This window comes from Salvelinus alpinus, chromosome 8 (genome assembly GCF_045679555.1).
Source record: "Salvelinus alpinus chromosome 8, SLU_Salpinus.1, whole genome shotgun sequence".
Classification (NCBI taxonomy): Eukaryota; Metazoa; Chordata; class Actinopteri; order Salmoniformes; family Salmonidae; genus Salvelinus; species Salvelinus alpinus.
The window spans coordinates 27,375,999-27,395,829 of record NC_092093.1 but is presented as its reverse complement, the minus strand read 5'-3'; the positions used below and the strand labels follow the sequence as shown (position 1 = coordinate 27,395,829).

General features: G+C 44.1%; 1 protein-coding gene across 2 annotated transcripts; it reads left to right on the top strand.

The window, feature by feature from the left end:
• Positions 1-659: 659 nt before the first annotated feature.
• On the top strand, positions 660-10,337 carry LOC139582833 (very long chain fatty acid elongase 4-like). 2 transcript variants are annotated; one of them, XM_071413211.1, is made up of 7 exons: positions 660-1,133; positions 3,177-3,272; positions 5,188-5,375; positions 5,923-6,003; positions 9,102-9,273; positions 9,480-9,607; positions 9,805-10,336. In XM_071413211.1, exons 2-7 carry the CDS (start codon positions 3,206-3,208, stop codon positions 10,087-10,089), a joined length of 921 nt encoding a protein of 306 aa, XP_071269312.1. In that variant the 5' UTR covers positions 660-1,133; positions 3,177-3,205; the 3' UTR covers positions 10,090-10,336. The 2 variants fall into 2 exon arrangements, with proteins under 2 accessions (XP_071269312.1, XP_071269313.1); XM_071413212.1 differs by lacking the exon at positions 660-1,133 and having other exon boundaries at positions 3,183-3,272; positions 9,805-10,337.
• The last annotated feature ends 9,494 nt before the right edge of the window (positions 10,338-19,831 follow it).

Genomic DNA, 19,831 nt, shown 5'->3' with positions numbered 1-19,831 from the left:
ATGTTACACCCATCGCTGTTGATCCACCCACTGATGTTACACCCATCGCTGTTGATTCACCCACTGATGTTACACCCATCGCTGTTGATCCACCCACTGATGTTACACCCATCGCTGTTGATCCACCCACTGATGTTACACCCATCGCAGTTGATGCACCCACTGATGTTACACCCATCGCTGTTGATGCACCCACTGATGTTACACCCATCGCTGTTGATGCACCCACTCCTTTTGCAACGCCGACTTTCTGACACTCCAAGTAGGCAATTACCCATACTTGGTTGAAGTGGCCATCTGAGAGTCTAATCATTTTCCCTCCTTCAGCTTTGGGACACTTGTGCAAATGGCGGAGGCACGTGTGAATTTGCAAATGTTGGGCCAAGGGAAAGGGGAAGGGAGTGATTTGCAATTCAGCTATAGAAAATGACAGAGAAAGCGTCCCATTAGTTTCCATTATGGCGTCTGAGCGCACGGGCAGCGCCATTAAGGCAATCTCCATTTTGAAGCAGTCAATTTTCTTCGTCACGATTGTCTGATCCATCCTGACGACCCGGTTGGACATGACTCCAACAGGGTCATCAGGAGGAATCAGCCAATAAGGTTGGAAGTCCCACCCAGTTGACTACATTGAAATGGTGGAAGCCCTCAATGGTGCTGCGCATGCTAAATTACCTTTTGGCCACTAGCCTTTGTTATTCTATATGGATTCAGCCAAGTTCTTGCTAAGATTCCCCGCCTATTCATTTCTAGTGGCTTCCCCATTCGCCTATCACTTGAAGGGGCTGAATAGGGGGAAAAGGTGGATGTTGATTATCTCTATCAAGCAAAGAGGCCATCAGTCTTTCCAGTCAGTGTAGCGGTCCCTGAAGTGCAATACCCGCATGCGCAGTGCCATCAGTCTCGTCGGGTATCCTGAAGATCGAAAACAGAGAAGATGAGCTTGAGCACCCAGCACGGAACTCATGCATGATTTCCGCTTGCCTTTTGTAGTTTTTGCCTAATTCGGGGTTGATGTCGAATTGTCCAGCAGCGTTGGAGATCAACGGCTATAACGGCAGAATACGGTAATTTAAAGGTGTTGGGCATCACATTGCACCGGATGTCATTACACGCGCCTAAATCTCGAGAAGGTATGTAGATATGTATTTTTTCTCCATTATAATGAAATGGTTAATAGCGAAATAAAAACCGTGTGCTTAGGCTATCAGTCTTTATATAGGCCATTTGGCGAACAAATTAGTGCACAACCTTGGAAAGTGTAGGCTTAGTCTTGTTTAATTAGTCATGAGCTGCTTTGATGAATTGGACCGTTACATTTTGTTTCGTTCGTTCATTACTTTTATTCCATTAGGCCTACTCCCTCCTCCTAAAAAAAACGGTGAACTTCTATGTGAGCATGCATGACAGATGGCAATAATGTAGCCCGTAAATAGACTTGGTGGAAAGAAACTTGTAGTAGGCTAGCACGTTGTTAGAATAAGATGGGTGGCACATAGGAACGCACTGGATACCGCCTATAAAATGTGTCTATAAAGTGTTTAGAGACTATTTTCATTACATTTTCCTACGAATGGGTGTCCTACTAATGCTTTTGTATAAACTGTTAACCACATAATTTCTCCTGTTCAATCAACCACATTTTGACAATCCCCTGTCGCCCTGCGAATGTGGGTCGTCCGGCATTTGCACTTACATCTAAGCTCGTAGATCAATTGGATTTAAGCCTCTTGAGTGCTCCGCCCGAAACCTGCTGACACGCCGGGGGTCTTTGTGTGCGATCATGCCCGTTTCCATGGGCGACCGGGCCTATTCGCTGGAAAACAAAATTAAACCCCAATTGTCAGTGAATGCATGTCTTTTTTCAGGGTCCCCCAAACATTCCAATACATTTTCACAAATTCATTAGGCCTAACATGATCTATATGCACATGAGATGGTTCTGGTGTATGGTTCATTAGTGTATGTTATAATAATAATAATATAACAATAACTTGTTTTGTATATTGATTTTCAATACAAGTAACAAAGTGCTTCATGTCATAATAAAATAAAAGTACTAACAAAGTATTAAAAACAAGAGGAACATCTTCAGGCCTCTGCATTCTCATCTGTGGCGACTGTTACTTACACTTGTATTGTATAAAAACACCCCGATCCATTATTGAACTGATCCACTGGATGAATAATAGATGAATAAATAGACACCTGTTGTGGATAGGGATAGGCCTATGCTGCAATTATCTAACGTTGTTCTCTATAGCTCATATGTTATGCAGCAACTCAAATAATGCTAGTGGCACACATTTGTCAACTTTTTAATCAGTGTTTTTTTTCTAATCTTGTTGCAGTGTGGGTAACCCTAGGGATGGTATAACCACACACATAGACCTACAGCCATGTGTGGAGACAGAAAGAGAGAGAGAGAGACCCTCTTATGAACATAGATCCCTCATCTCTTATCCCCTGTAATGAACTTAAACTGTGTTTATGGCAGCGACCGGCCAGGTCTCTCACAGGTCTCTAATGCATGTTAGCATTACCAGCAGCTAGCTAGCGCCTCGAACAGTGACAGCTGTGTAGAGGGTTGGGGAGGCTCCTCGCCTTATTAATGGTTGGACAAACACTGATCAGTTGTTCAGTCCTCTTTTAGATCTGTGCAATTAGTGTGAGGCTGGAAATAAACCCTGCACAAACAGTTTAGACCAGGGAATGTTCTTACCAATAGGTGTTGCATGTGCAGAGTTTGGCAAACTCAGGTTTTGAACTTGATGGGCAGCATGAAAACTTAGTGCGGCACATGGGGGATGTGTGAAACCTACTCCTTAGAGTGCAGTGTGCCCACTTGCACTAGTGGATAGCTAGTGTTTTGCGTGGCGGCGACTGGTAAGACACTTCAGGAGGGCAGTCACGTGTGCTAGCAAGGCAGAGGTCCTGGGTTCGAGCCTCGGTTTGAGCCGCATCAGGAGAAAGTGGTACTCACTAAACAAGCAGCGTGACATCCTTTACATTAGAACCAAATGTTATGTTAAGGTTTTCAATTATCTAAAGGGGCTAATTACATTTCTTGTCTAGCTTTCTTTACGCTAACAAACCTGCTCCTTTTCCAGATGAACTCGCTTAAAAGTGAGCTCAAGTAGTCTGTCATAAAGTTTCTCCTCTATCTTTCACTGCAGCATAAGCAGGACCAAATCCAGACGCAGTCATGGAAGCTCTCACCCACTTTATGAATGACACTGTAGAGTTCTACAGATGGAGCCTTACTATAGCAGGTGAGTTAGTGTTGATCTCTCTTCTCTCACATAGCAGGGACAGTCTGCTAATGTAACCACACACATGCACACAAACCCAGGTACACCACACACACATACAGTACCAGTCAAATGTTTTGACACCCCAACTCATTCAAGGGTTCTTCTTTATTTTTACTATATTCTACATTGTAGAATAATAGTAAAGACATCAAAACTATGAAATAACACATATGGAATAATGTAGTAACCAAAAAACTGTTCAACAAATCAAAATATATTAAAATATTTGTGATTCTTCAAAGTAGGCGCCCTTTGCCTTGATGACAGCTTTGCACACTCTTGGCATTCTCTCAACCAGCTTCATGAGGTAGTCACCTGGAATGCATTTCAATTAACAGGTGTGCCTTGTTAAAAGTTCATTTGTGGAATTTCTTTCCTTCTTAATGCAATTTGAGCCAATCAGTTGTGTTGTGACAAAGAAAGGATGGTATACAGAAGATAGCCCTGTTTGGTAAAAGACCAAGTCCATATTATTGCAAGAACAGCTCAAATAAGCAAAGAGAAACGTCAGTCCATCATTACTTTAAGACATGAAGGTCAGTCATTCCGGAAAATTTCTGGAATTTTGAAAGTTTCTTCAAGTGCAGTCGCAAAAACCATCAAGCGCTATGATGAAACTGGCTCTCATGAGGACCGACACAGGAAAGGAAGACCCAGAGTTACCTCTGCTGCAGAGGATAAGTTCATTCGAGTTACCAGCCACAGAAATTGCAGCCCAAATAAATACTTCACGGAGTTCAAGTAACAGACACATCTCAACATCAACTGTTAAGAGGAGACTGCATGAATCAGGCCTTCATGGTCGAATTGCTGCAAAGAAACCACTACTAAAGGACACCAATAAGAAGAAGAGACTTGCTTGGGCCAAGAAATATGAGCAATGGACATTAGACCGGTGGAAATCTGTCCTTTGGTCTGATGAGTCCAAATTTGAGATATTTGGTTCCAACTGCCGTGTCTTAGTGGGACGCAGAGTAGGTGAACAGATGATCTCCGCATATGTAGTTCACACCGTGAAGTATGGAGGAGGAGGTGTAATGGTGTGGGGGTGCTTTCCAGGTGAAGCTGATAATTCCAGGTGAAGCTGGCTGAGAGAATGTCAAGAGTGTGCAAAGCTGTCATCAAGGCAAAGGGTGGCTATTTTGAAGAATCTCAAATATAAAATATATTTTGATTTGTTTAACACTTTTTTGGGTACTACATGATTCCATGTGTTATTTCATCATTTTGATGTCTTCACTATTATTCTACAATGTAGAAAATAGTAAAAATAAAGAAAAATCCTTGAAGGAGTAGGTGTGTCCAAACTTTTGACTGGTACTTTACATACTACTGTTGACTGTGTCATGTGACTGTTAGAATGTTCTTTTTCATGTTTGTTTGACTAACCTAGAAAAAGTCTCCTTCTTTTCATTTGACTAACCCACACAGCACCCTCCAACAACACATAAGCACTGTAACTCCTATGGTTGTCCATATGTCTGCCTATGCTGTGTGTGGGGGTCAATCACTGTGTGTGTGTGTGTGTGTGTGTGTGTGTGCAATACATTTACATTTACATTTGAGTCATTTAGCAGACGCTCTTATCCAGAGCGACTTACAAATTGGAAAGTTCATACATATTCATCCTGGTCCCCCCGTGGGGAATGAACCCACAACCCTGGCGTTGCAAGCGCCATGCTCTACCAACTGAGCCACACGGGACCAATACAATACACTATTAGAGCAATACGTAACTAGAGTTGAGTATACCCTCAAGACACCATTGGTGCAACATGATGTAGTCTTACATTCATACATTATGTGGTCTTACATGTGAGTGTCTGTTATAATGACCACTTCTGACATTACCCCTTTCCTCTCCCTCTTCCAGACAAGCGGGTGGAGAAATGGCCTATGATGTCATCGCCCGCCCCCACCCTGGCCATCAGCTGCCTGTACCTGCTCTTCCTGTGGGCGGGGCCTAAGTACATGCAGAATCGTGAGCCTTTCCAGCTAAGGAAGACCCTCATAGTGTACAACTTCAGTATGGTGATACTCAACTTTTACATCGCCAAAGAGGTAACCAGCTCCATTCCTTTTTCAACAAAAGTAATTAATGAAATGTTCCATTTCGTTTCAGGCCATGGTCTTTATGATTCCCAGTCCCAGTGTCAGTGTCTACAGATTGGAAAGGGCTTTAAAGTTGATAGCAATATGACACCTGCTCCAGTTAATCTATTGGTGGGCAAGGTGGAGCCATCACCAAATGGCTGATGTAGCATGCCATATACCAACCCTGCCTGAACTCAATACCATACTCCCATACCATACCCAGCACTGCACCTGTCAACCATCCTCTACAGTTACATCTATATAGTCTTTTTAGAACTGTAGGCACAGAGGATACAGGGTCTAGGGCACAACTCCAATCCTCGATGGCTGCAGTCCTGGTGGTTTTCATTTCTCCCTGGCAATTTCCTTCACAACTCCATTCACCCAGGTGTAAATTGGTCTCTGTGGCCCTTGAGGACTGGTGTTGTTTATCTGTGGTCTAGAGGAAAGGGACTACCCCTAACGTTGTGTACTTAACGTTGTGTCTCTAACATTGTATCCCTGTGGTCCTCAGCTCCTCCTGGGTGCGAGAGCAGCGGGATACAGCTACCTATGTCAGCCTGTCAGCTATTCCAACGACGTCAATGAAGTCCGGGTGAGCAAACATGACACACTACAGATGTACTATCTTAATTTGATCACTCTGATGTTGCAGAGTGTCGTGTCTGTGACTATCATTAAATGTGAAGACTTATTTTATCAAATCAATTCTATGTGTAATTATTATTGCGTGATTAAACTAATCATGTAAACTTTAATTAACTAGGAAGTCGGGGGACCACCGGAAAATGTTTATAGAGTCTCTATTTCCCAAATTGACTCTTAAGATATTTTCATATCTTATCGATTAGTCTTCTATTAATGTATCATTATTACCTCATCAGTTCTCATTACTGAATGTCGCAAACCCTTGGATATCTGCAGGAACCCTAGTCTCGAAACTGAATCTGCGATATACAAATTGGCTTAATTATTTATTTACTAAACAAATCACAGAAATACATAAACAAACAATATAGTTATTGGTTACTAACACAATGCATTGATAAGTCCCTTGTGAGCTAAACCGGTATGACGGCTTGGTAGACAATGGAAAGAGGTGGGGACAGATAAAAAGCGGGTAAGTCAAAATGGATTCACCACACACAGTTGATAATTATATTCATGGAAATGCTAATCCTAAGCACATGAACAGCCGCTCATTCCAAAATAATTGCAATGTATATATTTACGCCCGTATGTCGTTGTTGTTTTCTTTGTTGGAATCGCTATTCCTGCACTAGACTTACGTAATTTCCAGCTGCAGACTGGTAATTCTATGTCTAGGATTTGCTCTTATTCTGTAGTGATCGATAGTCTCAGAGTTGAACTATTTCCAGTCGTGTAGCCAATGCTCCACGCTGTATGGTCTTGTCCTTTGGTAGTAGAATTGTAGCCATTTCAACGTGGGGACCAAGTCCTCACGTTCTCCTGGAATAGTGTGAATTTCGTCACAGGGGTTTATATACTTGGGGTAGAAAAGGGGGTGTTTCATCATTCTTTCATCATTCATTCTGTTCATCATTCTGTGTCAATGTCTGTGTTCACTTTGGGCAGGACCACCGATTGAGAATAAGTTACAATGGAAAATAATTCTCATTTAGAATGCTAACATGACATTGTTGTCCTCACAAAAGTACCATTATACTCAGTCATTCATTCTATACAACAATTAGATACAAACCTCATAACTGGGAAGTGTGGACAAGCAGAGATATCGTTATCTTGTCCTATTACCTTTCCGTGATGTCACAGAATAAAACAACTTTGACAAGATTGTTCTTTAAATACCCACGGACCATTCCCACATTCTCAAAAATATAAATATTGTTTAATTATTCAAACTTTTGATGTCCATGGGTCTCTCTGTGTTCCACAGTTTACATTCCAATCTCGAACACTACAGAGCATAGAGGCAGCATATTTTATGACCGACCATAAAACAGCCAACTTCCAGCTCTCCCCCTCTACGAGAGAGAGCACTCTGTAGAGCGGACCAACTGTTACCTGATCCTTCAGATCGTCACAGGAGAGTTATGACAAGAGAACTTTCCTGTGCAGCAGGAAATTAAAAAAAACATTGTATTCACGATTTTAAAAGGCTTCTAAAGTTTGTAATTTCCACTTAAACATTTCAGACTTGATTTCCCAAATGAAAAATGTATCAACACCTACTAAAATGTCCATTAATTATCATCCACATAATAATTCACATTTCCTGTTGCAGCAGCATTATTTTCCTGGTGTAAGAAACTGGTCAAATTAAGATAGTACACCTGTACACTCTTGCAATCGATTTGGTGGAAAGACCAAGAGCTAGAGCTTGTCTGGTCATTCTGTTCATATAAGCCAGAAAAGACCAGACATGTTAGCCTTCTACCAATTTTTTATTGATACAGGCTGGGTCTCTGTATTTGAGGTGTAGAATGAGGTCCAGCTTTAGCAGCATGTGGTTCTCTGTAAGTCTAAGCAGCCGTACTGTAATCTTATTGTAGACTATTACTCTATGTGTGTGTGTGTGTGTGTGTGTGCAAGAGAAAGAGAGAGGGAGAGTAGGAGAATGTCAGAGATAGATCTATGGTGATTCCAGGACAGAGGGGGTGTGATCTTTAGCATAAAGGGGAGGAGTTATTCGGTCTCACCACTTCTGTCCCCGCCCATGGCATGATGGCATTACTGAGGGATAAGAGTGAAACTCAGGGCACTGTGTGTGTGTGTGTGTGTGTGTGTGTGTGTGTGTGTGTGTGTGTGTGTGTGTGTGTGTGTGTGTGTGTGTGTGTGTGTGTGTGTGTGTGTGTGTGTGTGTGTGTGTGTGTGTGTGTGTGTGTGTGTGTGTGTGTGTGTGTCAATTACAAAGCGATACGACAGAGAGAGAGTATGTTGGCGGGAGGTTGGTAATGGATAATGACAGGCTACTTTGTCCCATAGATAGTCTGACATACAAGAGGTTGAGCTCTACTTTCCCTATAGGGAACAAGCCAGCAACAAGCCTGATACATCGCTCAGTTAATCTCAGGTATCAGATTTTACTCTACCAACCCCTTATCAAGCTACTTTCTCTACCAGACCGCAGGCTAACCTGCCATGTCATTCATCAATGACCCCTTTCATTGTCATCAGCAATCCCCTATGGATGGAGTTGACGCTAACATTGTTGACTCTGACTTTAGAATGAGGCAGATGATCCAATCACCGTCTGAGCATTCAAATTGAATAGATATTGAGATAACGTGTGCAAATAACAATTTTTACAATACTCCTGGTCCCACCTTTCTACACTACACTATCTCAGTACAGTCTCTTTAGTACAATGTCATTGTTACCTTACACTGAAAACTACACATGTAGGTTACATGCACATGTGTGTGCATATGGATGTGTGCATGTGGGTGTGAGTGTGTGTCCTTGATACATATGTGTGTGGATGATGCATGATGATGAGAGTGTGTGTGAAAAGCAAGGTGGCTACCTTTTGATCTCCATAATCCCAACCCAGTGGAATCCACAGTAACCTACAGAATCCTCTTTAAAGTGTTTCAGGAAATTGGGAATCTTTATTGTCTTTGAGACTTGGGTCTCTGAAACCAGATGGTTTTGAGGACCAATGATGTAATCTTGTGTTAAAGCTCACTCCCTCCTTCTTCCCGTTGGCAGATAGCGTCGGCTCTGTGGTGGTACTACATCTCTAAGGGAGTGGAGTATCTGGACACAGTGTTCTTCATCCTGAGGAAGAAGATCAACCAGGTCAGCTTCCTCCATGTCTACCATCACTGCACCATGTTTATCCTCTGGTGGATCGGAATCAAGTGGGTCCCTGGAGGACAATGTGAGTACCTGGGGGATACATTGGGGTATTGTGTGTGTGTGTTCGTGCATTTGTGTAGGGTGGGTGATTAAATGTTCCCACCTGGATACACCAGGTTAATCTCGACCCTTCACTATCATACTGTTCTGAAATAGCATGCTAGCCACTCATAAGCAGCCTGACTTGTATCCCCTTGGAAATACCTTTATCCTTTAACCCCCTCACAGCGTTCTTCGGAGCAGGCATAAACTCATCCATCCATGTCCTTATGTATGGATACTATGGCCTGGCCGCTTTCGGACCCAAGATCCAGAAATTCCTCTGGTGGAAGAAATACCTGACCATTATTCAGATGGTAAGTCTCCCTCTTGCTGTGGCCATAGCACAGCTGTTCAGGTAGTGTGTGATTGATACCGAAACACATCTTTGCATGTCAAAATATATTTCATTGTTTGGAGTGTGTGGTCTGACTCATTCATCATGGATTATATTGGGATTATTACATTTGGTTTGAGCATGTCAGGTCTGTTGTGTGTTTTGTGTACGTCACAGATCCAGTTCCACGTGACTATTGGCCATGCCGGCCACTCCCTCTACACTGGCTGCCCATTCCCTGCCTGGATGCAGTGGGCCCTGATTGGCTACGCCGTCACCTTCATCATCCTATTCGGCAACTTTTACTACCAGACCTACCGACGCACCCCACGTTCTGCCCACAAGGCGGCCAAGCCCGTCACTAATGGCGTCTCCATGGCAACCAACGGCTACAACAAGCTACAGGAGGTAGAGGAAAATGGGCAGAAGCAGCAGAAAAAGGGAAGAGCGAAAAAGGAGTAAGGAGAAGGTGGAGAGGATGGAGGAAGCCTCTGTCAGAACAACACGAGGACCGTGGGGTGAAAAGGCAGAGGAGATAGAGGGGTTCAGGGGTGAAAGTTCAAAAGTCAAATGGGATTCCACCACACCCCTGCAGGATGTTTCGAGGATGTGATTTGTGACCAATTTGTGTGTGTGTGTGTGTGTGTGTGTGTGTGTGTGTGTGTGTGTGTGTGTGTGTGTGTGTGTGTGTGTGTGTGTGTGTGGGGGGGGGGGGGGGGTGATTTGGTGAGGTTTGTATTCTGGGATTTGGTAAGGTTTGGGTATGGAGGGATGGGGTAGGAGGAGGGTGTTGGTTGTCTGTTTACAACAAAAGAAGATCGCTGCTCTTCATGTAGAGTCTGTGCTCTGTCTCCTTACTTTGGGGTCCTGGTCGAAGACAAGACCTTAAAAAGACCACAACACAACCACAGGGACTCCCAAACTGCTCAGCAGCCGCTTCCAACCAAAACTCCACCGCGACCATTTTGTACTTTTCTTTGTTTAACTCAATGCTGATGTAGTGATGCAAATGCTTATTTATTTTTGTAGCATTGTAAATGGTATTTTACGTATTAAATTATTTCAATTGAAGAATCTTCCAGAAATGTATACCAAAGAGGATTTATATTTCATTGCGTGATGAGTAAGGGAACTACTGGTGGAGCATTATTGAGGATTAAACAGTTGTTTTACAGTACAGGAGCTGTTCTCAATTCTATTTGTGGCAGTACTACTTGTCTACGTGGAACACACAGACTAGCTGCAAGCCCCCTCTGCCATACAGACCTGCCCTAAAGTACATAATAAACACATACACAAACACAAGAATTCAGACCCCTTGACTTTTTCCACATTTAGTTACGTTTACAGCCTTATACTAAAATGTATAAAATAAATTTTCCCTCATCAATCTACACACAATACTCCATAATGACAAAGTAAAAACAGATTTTTTTTAACATTATGCAAATGTAGAAAACAGAAATACCTTATTTACATAAGTATTCAGGCCCTTTGCTATGAGACTCGAAATTGAGCTCAGTTGCATCCTGCTTCCATTGATCATCCTTGAGATGTTTCTACAACTTGATTGGAGTCCACCTGTGGTAAATTAAATTGATTGGACATGATTTGGAAAGACACACACCTGTCAAGATAAGGTCCCACAGTTGACAGTGCATGTCAGAGCAAAAACCAAGCCATGAGGTCGAAGGAATTGTCCATAGAGCTCCGAGACAGGATTGTTTCGAGGCACAGATCTGGAGAAGGGTACCAACAAATTTCTGCAGCATTGAAGGTCCCCAAGAACAAAGTGGCCTCCATCATTCTTAAATGGAAGAAGTTTGGAACCACTAAGACTCTTCCTAGAGCTGGCCGCCCGGCCAAACTGAGCAATCGGGGGAGAAGGGCCTTGGTCAGGGAGGTGACCAAGAACCCTATGGTCACTGACAGAGCTCCAGAGATTCTCTGTGGAGATGGGAGAACCTTTCAGAATGACAACCATCTCTCAAGCACTCCACCTATCAGGCCTTTATGGTAGAGTGGCCAGACGGAAGCTTCTCCTCAGTAAAAGGCACATGACAGCCCGCTTGGAGTTTGCCAAAAGGCACCTAAAGGACTCTCAGACCATGACAAACAAGATTCCCTGGTCTGATGAAACTGAGATTGAACTCTTTGGCCTGAATGCCAAGCATCACGTCTGGAGGAAACCTGGCACCATCCCTACGGTGAAGCATGGTGGTGGCAGCATCATGCTGTGGGGATATTTTTCAGCGGCAGGGACTTGGAGACTAGTCAGGATCGAGGGAAAGAGGAAAGTACAGAGAGATCCTTGATGAAAACCTGCTCCAGAGTGCTCAGGATCTCAGGCTGGGGCGAAGGTTCACCTTCCAAACAGGACAACGACCCTAAGCACACAGCCAAGACAATGCAGAAGTGGCTTCAGGACAAGTCTCTGAATGTCCTTGAGTGGCCCAGCCAGAGCCCGGACTTGAACCCAATCGAACATCTCTGTAGAGACCTGAAAATAGCTGTGCAGCGACGCTCCCCATTCAACCTGACAGAGCTTGAGAGGATCTTCAGTGAAGAATGGGAGAAACTCCCCAAATACAGATGTGCCAAGCTTGTAGCGTCATACCCAAGAAGACTCGAGGCTGTAATCGCTGCCAAAGGTCCTTCAACAAAGTACTGAGTAAAGGGTCTGAATACTTATGTAATTGTGATATTTCAGTTTTTTATTTTTAATACATTTGCAAAAGAAATATAAAAACCTGTTTTTGCTTTGTCATTATGGGGTATTGTGTGTAGATTGATGAGGGGGGAAACTATTTCATTCCTTTTAGAATAAGGCTGTAACATAACAAAATGTGGAAAAAGTCAAGGGGTCTGAATACTTTCTGAATGCATTGTACCTGGCATGTGTATATATGTACAAGAGAGTGCAGGAACAATGACAAGTGCATGTTTAGCGCATGGTATTATAACTATAGGAGTTTGGGTGGGTAATCATCTGTGCAAGTTGTTAGTGTATCATTATGAAGATTGGGTGGCTACCATACTGCACATGCAAGTTGGCTGACCAATACCTTTACTACTAGACTGTTTATCTATTGTCTGTTGTCAAATTGGTCTTGTGCATTTATATGGTTATCTTTTTTTGCTGTTGTGGATCTTATGGGTTTTCTGCATAATTTTCCTCTCTTTTTTTGCTGTGCAATGTAGCTATGGTGCAACTGGGAAACATGTCTAACTCAAGATAACCAATAGGACTGAGGGGGAAAATGATACCTCATCCCAAAGGGCTTTTAAAAAAACAAACAGTATATTCATTATTTTATTTAAATAAAACACATACAGCTACTGGCTACAATGGAAATAAAGAGGATGCCAACACCCTCGTTGTTCTGTGTGTATGTTAGTGTATGTTAGTGTCTATGTTTCCTCATCAATGTCTATATTCGTTTGCATGTTTTGTCTTTTATTTAGGACTTTAAAAAAAATGAATACCTGAGCTAACCAATACCAAACTATGATATCAAAACTAAACCTTAAACCTTGAATATCCTCTTTCCTATCCCTAAACCTGCTAAAAAACCTTCTTTCTCTGCCGCCATTTCAGAGACTCTCTCTCCATCCTCCACTCCCTACAGAAGCCTTTAGAATTCTCATTCTCAAAGTTTGCAAATGTCTGTGCATATCTTGCTCTGATGAGTAGGATTCCTCCACCTCTCCTCTACCAGCCCACCCCACCCCCCTTTCCCTCTGTCCCCTGGGTCAAGCAGATTCCTGGGAGTAACGGAGAGGAAGAGAGGCCTGTGTCTCTGGGGCTTGGCCAGACAGCTCTATTGTAATCTGGGGGGGGGGGTAAATTGGCTTTAGCTGTAAAAGAGCTTATGTCCACGTCACACAGCTAGTTAACCCAGGAATTCATGTCACTGTGGAAAAGAGGAGTCTTCTGTAATCTTCCATTGGGTCATTGACACTCACATATACAGCATGTACATACATGCATACTGGTATGAATATAGTACACTGAACATTAGGAACACCTGCTCTTTCCATGACATAGACTGACCAGGTGAATCTAGCTGAAAGCTGTGATCCCTTATTGATGTCACTTGTTAAATCCACTTCAATCAGTGTAGGATATTTAAGCCTTGAAACAATTGAGACATGGATTGTGTATGTGTGCCATTCAGAGGGGGAATGGGCAAGACAAAAATGTAAGTGACTTGAACGGGGTATGGTAGTAGCTGCCAGGCGCACCGGTTAGTGTTAAGATCTGCAACGTTGCTGGGTTTTCCCGCTCAAGACTTTCCCATGTGTTTCAAGAGTGGTCCACCACCCAAAGGACATCCAGCCAACTTGACACAACTGTGGGAAGCATTGGAGTCAACATCGGCCAGCATCCCTGTGGAACGCTTGCAACACCTTGTAGAGTTAATGCCCCAACGAATTGAGGGTGTTCTGAGTGCAAAAGGGGATGCAACTCAATATTAGGAAGGTGTTCCTAATGTTTTGTACACTCAGTGTAGATATATATATATATATATATATATACAAACACAGAGAGAACAATATGCAACATTCACACAGTAACACACACAACTCCCCATACAGTCTGCAATGCACACACACACACCGGCCGACACTCCTGTGCCAGGCAAACACGTTGTTTCCATGTGTTGGATGTGTTTGGTATCATTCCATTGATTCCATTCCAGCCATTACAATGAGCCCGTCCTCCTATAGCTCCTATCACCAGCCTCCTCCACTATTGCCATTGGTTTTCTCTAGCATGTCCTCAATACACTGCCCCATCCTCTTACCTTCCCCATTATCACTGCCACATTTTACTGTCTTTATAAACTTACAAACTACACTGACTCACACCACTGCAATTTCACATTAACCCCTTCCCCCTCTAACTATATTTCCGGGACGGAGGAGAGGATAAAGTGATGAGTGTGTAGAGGCTAGAGGTGTTTGTCCTCCCAGGGGATACAGCGGGATCTATGCCGAGCTCTAAGAGGATTGCAGTAGGCCATGGCTTTCCATCAGGGTCACTTAACACAGGTCACCATAACCTGTACTGCACCTGTGCTCTTAGCACTGCTCTGAACTCACACTACCTCCTAACAACAGATCTAGGATCAGATTACCTACTCAATTCTAGCCTTCACTATTAGGAGGATGAACAAAATATCTGACCCTGTATCAAATCAAAGTTTATTTGTCACGTGCGCTGAATACAACAGGTGTAGACCTTACAGTGAAATGCTTACTCACATGCCCTAACCAACAGTGCAATTTTTAAGTAAAAAATAGGTATTAGGAGAACAATAGTTAAGTAAGGAAATAAAAAACAACAGTAAAAAAACAGTGAATAATAACAGTAGCGAGGCTATATACAGTAGCAAGGCTATAACAGTAGCGAGGCTATATACAGGCACCGGTTAGTCGGGCTAATTGAGGTAGCATGTACATGTAGGTATGGTTAAAGTTACTTTGCATATATAATAAACAGAGTAGCAGTAGCGTAAAAGAGGGGTTGGCGGGTGGTGGGTGGCAGGTGGCGGGACACAATGCAAGACTGTCGTAAAGAGGGCACGACAAAGCATATTCCCCCTCAGGAATAGGCCCCACCCACAATGCAAATAGTCCGGGTAGCCAGGAGTCTTATGGCTTGGGGGTAAAAGCTGTTGAGAAGCATTTTGGTACTAGACTTGGCGCTCCAGGTAACTGCTTGCCATGCGGTAGTAGAGAGAACAGTTTATGACTGGGGTGGGTGGGGTCTTTGAATATTTTTAGGGCCTTCCTCTGACACCGCCTGGTGTAGAGGTCCTGGATGGCAGGCAGCTTAGCCCCAGTGATGTACTGGGCCGTACGCACTACCCTCTGAAGTGCCTTGCGGTCGGAGGCCAAGCAGTTGCCATACCAGGCAGTGATGCAACCAGTCAGGATGCTCTCGATGTTGCAGCTGTAGAACCTTTTGAGGATCTGAGGACCCATGACAAATCTTTTTAGTTTCCTGAGGGGGAATAGGCTTTGTTGTGCCCTCTTTACGACTGTCTTGGTGTGTTTGGACCGTTCTAGTTTCTTGGTGATGTGGACACCAAGGAACTTAAAGCTCTCAACCTGCTCCACTACAGCCTTGTCGATGAGAATGGGGGCGTGCTCGGTCCTCCTTTTCCTGTAGTCCTCAATCATCTCCTTAGTCTTGGTTACGTTGAGGGATAGGTTGTTATTCTGGCACCACCCGGCCAGGTCGCTGACCTCCTCCCTATAGGCTGTCTTGTCATTGTCAGTGATCAGGCCTACCACTGTTGTGTCATCTGCAAACTTAATGATGTGTTGGAGTGGTACCTGGCCACGCAGTTGTGGGTGAACACGGAGTACAGGAGGGGACTGAGCACTCACCCCTGAGGGGCTCCAGTGTTGAGGATCAGCGTGGCAGATGTGTTGTTACCTACCCTCACCACCTGGGGGCGGCCCGTCAGGAAATCCAGGATCCAGTTGCAGAGGGAGGTGTTTAGTCCCAGGATCCTTAGCTTAGTGATGAGCTTTGAGGATACTATGGTGTTGATCGCTGAACTGTAGTCAATGAATAGCATTCTCACATAGGTTTTCCTTTTGTCCAGGTGGGAAAGGGCAGTGTGGAGTGCAATAGAGATTGCATCATCTGTGGATCTGTTTGGGTGGTATGCAAATTGAGTGGGTCTAGGGTTTCTGGGATAATGGTGTTGATGTGAGCCATTACCAGCCTTTCAAAGCACTTCATGGCTACGGACGTGAGTGCTACGGGTCTGTAGTCATTTAGGCAGGTTTCCTTTGTGTTCTTGGGTACAGGGACAATGATGGTCTGCTTGAAACATGTTGGTATTACAGACTCAATCAGGGACATGTTGAAAATGTCAGTGAAGACACCTGCCAGTATCAGCACATGCCCGGAGCACAAGTCCTGGTAATCCGACTGGCCCCGCGGCCTTGTGAATGTTGACCCTTTAAAGGTCTTACTCATGTCGGCTACAGAGAGCGTGATCACACAGTCGTCCGGAAAAGCTGATGCTCTCATGCATGCCAAAGTGTTGCTTGCCATGAAGCGAGCATAGAAGTGATTTAGCTCGTCTATCAGTGGTGAGGGGCAAGTTCTATTTACATCCGAACTCACGGTTGTGAAAACTTGACATACACATACACCCATACTCACAAGCGATATACACAAAACATTTGGAACAACTGCTCTTTCCATGACATAGACTGACCAGGTGAATCCAGGTGAAAGCTATGATTCCTTATTGAATTCACCTTAATAAATCCACTTCAATCAGTGTAGATGAAGGGGAGGAGTCAGGTTAAATAATTATTTTTAAATCTTGAGATAATTGAGACATGGATTGTGTATGTGTGTCATTCATAGGGTGAATGGGCAAGACAAAATATTTAAGTGCCTTTGAACAGGGTATGTGTTAGGAATTTTGTTAATAAATAGTTAAAACAAATTCTAGCTTTAGATAAAACTATAACTAATTGAACTCTGCACGCCTGGTGAAAAGAGATTTGTGTTGTGGGTCATAAAATAAGATTTTTTTATATTGAGATTTTGTGTCACTGGCCTACATACAATACCCCATAATGTCAACGTGGCAATGTGGAATTATGTTTTTCGAAATGTTTACAAATTAATACAAAATTAAAAGCTGAAATGTCTTGAGTCAATAAGTTTTCAACCCCTTTGTTATGGCAAGTCTAAATACACTGCTCGAAAAAATAAAGGGAACACTAAAATAACACATCCTAGATCTGAATGAATGAAATATTCTTATTAAATACTTTTTTCTTTACATAGTTGAATGTGCTGACAACAAAATCACACAAAAATTATCAATGGAAATCAAATTTATCAACCCATGGAGGTCTGGATTTGGAGTCACACTCAAAATTAAAGTGGAAAACCACACTACAGGCTGATCCAACTTTGATGTAATGTCCTTAAAACAAGTCAAAATGAGGCTCAGGTTCCGGACCGCGGACCGTCTCAGGAGGTTCCGGACAGCGGACCGCCTCAGAAGGTTCCGGACCGCGGACCGTCTCAGGAGGTTCCGGACCGCGGACAGTCGTTGGAGGTTCCGGACTGCGGACCGTCGTTGGAGGTTCCGGACTGGGAACTGTCGCCGGAAGCTCTGGACTGGGAACTGTCGCCGGAAGCTCTGGACTGGGAACTGTCGCCGGAAGATCTGGACTAGGAACTGTCGCTGGAAGCTTTGGACTGGGAACTGTCGCCGGAAGCTCTGGACTGGGAACTGTCGCCGGAAGCTCTGGACTGTGGAGGCGCACTGGAGGCCTGATGTGTGGGGCTGGTACAGGTGGCACCGGGCTGGTGACACGCACGTCAGGGCGAGTGCGGGGAGGAGGCACAGGACGTACTGGACTGTGGAGGCGCACTGGAGGCCTGATGCGTGGGACCGGTACAGGTGGCACCGTGCTGGTGACACGCACCTCAGGGCGAGTGCGAGGAGCAGGTACCGGACGTACCTGACTGGGAAGGCACACTTGAGGGAGAGTGCGAGGAGCAGGAACAGAACGTACCGTGCTGTGGAGGCGCACTGGAGACACAGTGCGTAGAACCAGCACACATTGTACTGGAACGATGACACTCTTCACACGGTGAGTACGAGGAGTTGGCACAGGACGTACTGGGCTAGGAAGGCGTACTGGAGACCTGGTGCGTATAGCCGGCATCACTTGTACCGGAACTTTAACACACTTCTCAGGATGAGTACGGAGAGCTGACTCAGGTGGCTTTAAATCGATAACACGCTCCTTATGGCAAATGTCGTGCATCCTCCACCAATTCAATAACTCTCTCATTTCTCTCTCCTCCACATTCTCCTTCAACTCACTGACAGTCTCTGGTTCACTCCCCTCAACTTTCGTCGCCCACTCCTCGCTCAATCCGTCCCAATATTCCTCCTCGGTCTCTGACTCACCCCTCAGCGTCGCCGACCACTCCGTGTGCCCCCTCCCCCAAAAATTGGGTCTGTCTCTCGGGCTTCCGTCGTGGCCCCAAACCCTGGTGTTGTCGTTGTTGTTCCCTCGCTGCCTCCACCTGCTTCCATGGCAGACTTCTGTCTCCTGCCATAATCTCGTTCCACGTCCAGGATGTCCTCCACTCCTGGCTTTCCTCCTGGGCACGCTGCTTGGTCTGTTGTTGGTGGGATCTTCTGTCACGATCGTTATAATGAGTGGACCAAGATGCAGCGTGGTATGGTTCCATCCTCTTTATTATGAAGTGAAACTCAAAGAAAACAATAAATACAAACCGAAACATGAAGCTGCTATGGTGCTCACAGGCAACTATACATAGTCAAGATCCTACAAACCACAAAGGGGAAATGGCTGCCTAAATATGATCCCCAATCAGAGACAACAATGAACAGCTGCCTCTGATTGGGAACCATACCAGGCCAACATAGAAATATAATCACCTAGATGATCCACCCTAGTCACAACCCGACCTAACCAACATAGAGAATAAAAAGCTCTCTATGGTCAGGGCGTGACACTTACAAACTTTGGAATCAGAGGCAGATGGTTAGTATTTAAAACTACCAGCTCTCGCTTGTTGGCCAGTCATATTTGGTGACCTTATTTTACGTAATTTTTCTAAAGTTTTTCAGACATGGTTTGATCCCACCTAGGGATACATGATAATTCATAATACTTGTTACACTGTACTTAAAACATTAATCATATAATAACAAAGTTGACTGTGTTTATACAAGTTAACATAAGAGAGTTTATTCCCCCAGAAATTGGTACACTGTACTTAAAACAATAATTACATTATAACTTGTGATAGAGTTTTAATAAAGTTGAATCAGTTTATATAATTTTTTGTGTTCAATTCTTTATTATAATAAGGTTTATTCCCTCATATCAAATAGTTTTACAGGAGGGAGGGGGGGGGGCCCACTGGGATTAACTCGTTTTACAGGAGGGGCCCCACTGCGATTAACTCGTTTTACAGTAGAGGAGGGGCCACACAGTGATTAAACTAGTTTTACAGGAGAGGAGGGGCCCCACAGTGATGAATTAGTCTTACAGGAGAGGGGCCCCACTGTGACCAACTAGTTTTACAGGAGAGGAGGGGCTCCACTGTGATCAACAAGTTTTACAGGAGAGGAGGGGCTACACTGTGATCAACAAGTTTTACAGGAGAGGA

What these genes read in the sequence shown, in the direction of transcription:
- LOC139582833 (XM_071413212.1), top strand. Translation starts at nt 3,206, where the DNA reads ATGGAAGCTCTCACCCACTTTATGAATGACACTGTAGAGTTCTACAGA. An exon ending in ATGGAGCCTTACTATAGCAG is followed by an intron (nt 3,273 to 5,187) that starts GTGAGTTAGTGT and finishes TCCCTCTTCCAG; the next exon opens with ACAAGCGGGTGGAGAAATGG. An exon ending in ACGACGTCAATGAAGTCCGG is followed by an intron (nt 6,004 to 9,101) that starts GTGAGCAAACAT and finishes TCCCGTTGGCAG; the next exon opens with ATAGCGTCGGCTCTGTGGTG.